The sequence below is a fragment of the Olea europaea genome, unplaced genomic scaffold, assembly GCF_002742605.1.
Source record: "Olea europaea var. sylvestris unplaced genomic scaffold, O_europaea_v1 scaffold859, whole genome shotgun sequence".
Taxonomy (NCBI): domain Eukaryota; kingdom Viridiplantae; phylum Streptophyta; class Magnoliopsida; order Lamiales; family Oleaceae; genus Olea; species Olea europaea.
The window spans coordinates 176,779-182,907 of record NW_019267042.1 but is presented as its reverse complement, the minus strand read 5'-3'; the positions used below and the strand labels follow the sequence as shown (position 1 = coordinate 182,907).

The window sequence follows — 6,129 nt, the reverse complement described above, 5'->3', positions numbered from 1 at the left end:
TGTAGATTTTGATGCTTGGATAGTAAGGTGATTCAATCACACAAAGATCTTGGAATGCATCATTTCAAGTAAGTTTCTTTACTTGAAATTCATATCAAAGTAAGTTTCTTTACTTGAAATTCATATCAAAGTATGTCATGATTTCCTACACTAAGTATTGCCGTCCCACAAGGACTTGACTTCGACAAAAACCACACGTTTGAGAAGGGGTTTATGGCTCTGATACCAGCCAATTTTGCAAAATATCTTTCAGTTTGTATTACTTTCTCTTATAGAATATTACTAATCTATTTACGGATGCAAAGCTATATAAATAAACTAGTTATATGAGGTAGGATATGAAAGATATAAGAAAACACGTAGATGTAGATAATACCCTCTAATATGCCCCACTTAGGTTTTTTTCGAGACCCTTCAAAGGTAAACTTCCTAAACAACTCTTAGAGTATCTCCAAAAGACTCTCTATTTATAAAGAGCATCTTATACATAATAGAGAACATCTTTAAATTTAGAGAGTAGTTTTTTTTTATACACTTCAACAAGCTTTTTACTTTGATTCTTTATTTTGTTTTTTCCTATGAACATTTAATAATTTCTCTACATATTTTATTTAAGTATAATTTTTTATATATTAATGACCAATCAGTTCAAATGTAATTTGAAAATTTTAAATTGTAGAGTATTGAAATTTGTAATATGTTAAATGTAATCATTGTACATCAAGAATAAAGAGTGAGTTTAGCTCTTTAAATTTTGAGAGTCAAACACACACTCTCTATTGTAAAAAGTTAAAATAAAGAGTCTCTTGGAGCCCATTTTTAAATATTGATTCTTTAAAATAGAGAGTATTTTGTATTTAAAGAGTCTTTTGGAGATGTCTTTGGAGCTTGTTTGAGTCCCATTTTCAGCATAAAATATATTTTTGAATAGTATTTTGATGAAAAATATGTGGTGAAAGATTAAAAAAAAAATTAGATTTGCATGTAATATAATTTTATTGAAAAATATGTGATTAAAAATAAGAGAAAAAAATGAATTTTGAAAATATTGGGTACCAAACAAAGGTTTAGTCCATACTTGTATCGTGCATTCTTAGACCATTGTTAAATTATGGAAAAGAGTGCACTAATGAAGTGAAAAGGCAAGAAACATGAAAGTGGAGTAGTTAGCAGATGTCAACTCAAAATGTACACAAGATAAATTCAGATGAAACAAGATACCAAACATTCATAATATGTCCCCGTTTGATAGGAATTAAATCAAATTTTTAGTAGATTTTGATAAAATTTGATGAAATGTTTGGTTCAATAGTTGTGATCCCATAAATGTGTAATTAAAATTAATTGTTGAATTTAGCTTAAATTAAAATTTTAATTTTAATTTCTAACGAACAAGGGTTATATATTAAAATGTTAAAATTCAAAAGAATGCTCCAAAAGGTCAAATAATAAACAGTAATTAAAATACAAGATATCTAGAAATACAGGTCTTGTCTGATCTATTGTGCTTCAGGGTTTAAAGTTCAAATACATACCATGGGAACCGTACATGTTTGGTACACAATTTTAGAGTATAGTCATATTCTATCTTTTTGTAATTGCTATCCATTGCTTTCCTATCCTTCTTACCGATCATGCACTTAATGGGCTTAACAAAATGTCTGCTGAATATGCTGAGCCAGTTCTTCTGCACTTAGTCGGCATTCAATTCCAATCTACATATCAAGAAAAGCACGGATCCATGCATTAGTTAAAATTCTATAAGTACAATAATTTACAAAATTTCAATTCTGTGAAATAACATTGAACGAATATTAAATTCATGCAACAATAATAACCGAAGGAACATATGTCAAAATGTTGGGTGAAAACTGTTGTTTTCATATGTACCAGAAGTAGTACAAGCAGTACCGGTGTCTCTTTTGAAAACGAGTTGAAATAGGAACACTTAGGTAGTGGTTGGTTTGCATTTTCATTTTCAAAATGATTTTTAGTTTTCCCCGAAAATGGCTCGTTTTCCGCATTTTGAGCGTTTTCGACATTTATAACTGAAAACGCTGAAAACGATAAAAAGTCGTTTTGCGTTTTCAGTTATAAATTTTAACTCGTTTTCGAAAGTGCGTTTTCGAAAATGACTTAATAATTTTTCATCGCATCTTCTTGTGTTTTTTTGCTGCAAATATGTTCTTCACCGTTTCTAGCTTGTCTTGTTCATCTAAAGTCCATATAAAGATCCATCGTCTTAATTTGACATACATTAAAACGTGCGTTGAGTGCTCACCAGATATATATATTAAAAAATAATAATAATAATCATCATCATCTATAACTTTTGGTGCATGCTGTTAGAAAATAAAGGTAAATTCGTATCTATGAAAGCAATCTCTTAATTCCTACTAATTCATAATCATATTATTTAAAAGTTTAAGCTATATATATAATTTAAAATTTATTTTCAGCATCATAGTATCAAAGTTGTGACTGGATTAGAAGTTTAATCATTTATCTGTAAGAAATGTTAATTAGTTGGAAATCTAACTATTTCAAAGCCAATGATTTTCCTTGATGTCTTGTACGATATGAACTGGACAGTACAAAAATAAGAGAAAAAAGTTAAAATATAACGTTGCATCTAGTTGAATGCTGCCCATCAAACAGACCCTTAATATTTCTAGCGGAGAGCCTAAGGCTAATTTCTTTGGCTAAAACAATTTGGAAAACTAACAGAAGTTGCATACCTTAATAGTGAAAGAATTCACCATTCTTTCATCAAATGTGCTGATGTTCACATCAAGAATTTCTAGTGAAAGACCTTCAAGGACAGAAATGATCTTCACTGCTTGGCCAGGAATATGTGGAGATACCGTATTGAGTAAAACATTTGATCCTGAGAATTTCACCTTAACATCAGCAATGGCTGATTTTGAGTTGGCCACAAACTCATTGAAACAATCATTAATGGAGGAACTTGTGGAAGAAGGAGATGGTTCAACTGGACTAGCCGTGTAACTTTGCTGTTGCAGCTTAGGCTTGTAAGTGCTATTTGGCTGAGGGGTTCTCGGGCTTATAGGTATGCTTAATTTAGGACTAGGGGGTGGTTTTAGAGGACTAAGAGGTGAAGGCCTTGGACTTGAAACAATTCTAGGACTTAACACTTCATTCAAAGTTTTTCTTTTCTTTTTTGCTTCAAGGGATTTTAGAATTTGCTGCAATTCATTAATGTAATCCACAACTCCCCCAATTATTGATGCTTGGTCACCCTATATCATAAATGAAAGATTTCTTGCATTAGAATAAATGAAATCTTTTTAGTACAAAAAAAAATAAATTGAAAATTTACTTGTTTCCGGTAGATATGGCTCACACAAGTAGCTATATATCCACTACTCAAAAAGAATATTAAGATTGAATACCTACATGTTCATGTTCGACTAAAGATGATGTGTGATGTTTACAATGGTACTCGAATGGTTCGTTTCATAAGGTGGACTCTTCTATAGTACTGAAAAATACTATAGAAAATAAGAAATTTTAAAATTTTATTCTATTCAGCCTTGTCTAGCTACGATTTTTAACCAAATGAAAATGTTCTCTTGAGATATCATGAGAAATTATACACCATTTTGCATGTTACTACTATAAATGGCTCAAACTAGTATCTATAAATGACAAATCTATAGTACTCAAGAAGTATGTTCAGTTTCTTGTGTAGTCATGTTCGACTAAAGACATGTTTATTTAGGACAATATGATACTAGACTATGAGTACTGAAAAGAAAAAATGGGAAAATGTTTTCTTTTCGATATCACCAAAAATTATACCCCATTTTATATGTTATTACTAGAAATGGCATATATAAATAGCTGCAAACCAGTTTCACCTCATGTGAAAACACAGTTGGAAAAGATTCCCCAGATAATATGACTAAATTTAGGAAGAAATACATACTCTTTTGACATAAAAGCGAGGCATCAAAGAACGCAGGATGGACAAATGTTCATTCATCTGCTTCCTCCTGTTCCTCTCCACTGATATGTGACAAATCTTTTGTTTTCCTTCTATAATTCCTTCCTGCGTGGTATTCAGTTTCTGTCTCTTGCACTGAAACGAACCCTCAATCTCAGTCCCAAATTCTTGAAAAGCTCTTGAGGAACTTCCTCTTTGATATCCAGGTATTGAGGTTAAATCAGGTCCCTCCAATGTAATCACTGGATTAAAAATATCAGAAACATCTTCCAGTGCCTGGAGAATGTTGACAATATCGTCTGTGGACGACGAAGCAGCACAGGGGACTCTTGCTTCACCAAACTCCCTTGACTCGAAGAAATCAGATGAATAATTCTCACTATCCATTTCTTCATAGATTTCAATCAGAAACTACAAACTTTTATAGAATACTGAAAAAAAAAAAAAAAGGAAGAAGCTTAACTTGTGGAAATATGAATAATGTTTTGCTTAAATACAAAAAGTAGCACAAACAAAAAAACAAATGATATTTGAACTGCTTTGAAAGGGACAAAACTATCACCATCAATACACTCTCTTTAAGATTTCGGATGGAGGTTTTGGATGTTGGGGAGTGGGGTTGGGAAATATATTAATATGGAAATCTGAGAGAGTGACAATGGAGTGAAAGAGGGACTGTGGCTCTGCGGGATGAACATGCTAAAAGCATCCAATAATTGAATATTGAGAAAAAATCTCAGATATTTATATAAAATAATTCGTCCATTATGCCTCATCCAATGGAACTCCAAGTATAGCTACGTGATAGTCACATAATAAGCAAATTTAGGCCTGCACTCTACATCAGTTTGCTACCAACCAAAACCCATGGAGAGGCCGAACATTCATAGTAGAGGCGAAGTGATTTGAGCCAGGCTCCGAGGTGATTAGCCTCTAGGTTTTCAAGTCATGTTTCCCACAAGATCTTTTTGTAATTGATTGATGTGACCTCTCTGCAACAACCATTCTACCAAATTAACTTGTCAAGTTTAGTCCTTACATTTCAGGCCTATGTCACACCAATGTCATAGGGTAGCAAATGTCAAAAACATTAAAAGCGTATGAACATATGATTGCTTGAATGACGCATATGACAAGCGCCTCAACCATTAAGATGAGATCACGTGTCTTTTCTTTCAATGATTATCATTTCTTCCCTCCGATTATAAAAAACTCACATTTAATGTCATTCAAATATAATGCAATTTTACGCACTCAACTGTAAGATGACTCTCTCTCTCTCTCTCTCAAATCGATTCTATTTTGACCCCCTCTATATTCGAACACTCTTGTAGCTCACGTCCCACACCTATTTATTTTTCGATTGTACTACATGTACATAATGATTTACATAATATTTTACATATACTATGAATCAGAATTTCTTCAACCAAATTTAAAAAATAAAAATAAAAATTGCTCTACATCATCTGTATATAAATAATCATATAACTCTTTATATACAAGTAACATTATTCTACATTCTTATAAGATGTCTGATTTGATCATTGTAGTGCGTACGACAGTCGTCTCCTCCACCTTCGGAGAAGACAACGTGCTTCTAACGATTTTTCTAAAGTGTAGGACAAAAGGTAGTGGAAGTGAGTGAGGGACTGATATGTTGGCCGCGTTAATCGTGTGAAAACCGAGGTCAACAACATTCGACGATGAAACTTAGCCACTGTGTGGGTCTAATTTCAAAAAATAAAATTTAAAAAAAAATAAAAATTTCCCAACTCATTTTTAATTACACATTTTATGAATTTCACGATTTTATCAACTTTTCAATCACATATTGCATCAACAAAAAATGAAAGACTACTTTTAATAAAATTAAGAAGGAAACAAAAATTAAGTAGAACCGGGACCAAGCTCAAAACATGTTCCGTCTGCGTCAGAATGGTTATATAAACGATAGGTTACAGTTTTAAATCGTTGAATTCCATATATTGGCTTAAAATAGCAATTGTTATCGGGTTTTGAACTTTATTTTCTCATTATAATACAGAAAAAAAAATGGTGCTTATGAATTTGAATTTAATGTTAGAGAGAACAATTGTGCTATTGAGAGGATTAGGGATACGGATCTGCCCAAAGATTTATTTCGGCCTACATTATGTAGA

The 6,129-nt window shown here is 32.0% G+C and overlaps 1 protein-coding gene across 1 annotated transcript; it reads right to left on the bottom strand.

The window, feature by feature from the left end:
* Positions 1-1,502: 1,502 nt before the first annotated feature.
* LOC111391953 (transcription factor SPEECHLESS-like) lies at positions 1,503-4,365 on the bottom strand. Its single transcript, XM_023017238.1, has 3 exons — positions 3,950-4,365; positions 2,739-3,260; positions 1,503-1,715 (listed from the first exon to the last, which is right to left on the bottom strand). The coding sequence occupies exons 1-3, from the start codon at positions 4,352-4,354 to the stop codon at positions 1,650-1,652; spliced, it is 993 nt and encodes a 330-aa protein (XP_022873006.1). The 5' UTR covers positions 4,355-4,365; the 3' UTR covers positions 1,503-1,649.
* Positions 4,366-6,129: the final 1,764 nt, after the last annotated feature.

Bases quoted from the DNA above. Each gene is read 5' to 3' on its own strand.
- LOC111391953 (XM_023017238.1), bottom strand. From the start codon at position 4,354: ATGGATAGTGAGAATTATTCATCTGATTTCTTCGAGTCAAGGGAGTTT. The intron at 3,261-3,949 runs GTATGTATTTCT...TTTATGATATAG, and splicing joins CTCGCTTTTATGTCAAAAGA to GGTGACCAAGCATCAATAAT. The intron at 1,716-2,738 runs GTATGCAACTTC...CTTGATATGTAG, and splicing joins TGAATTCTTTCACTATTAAG to ATTGGAATTGAATGCCGACT.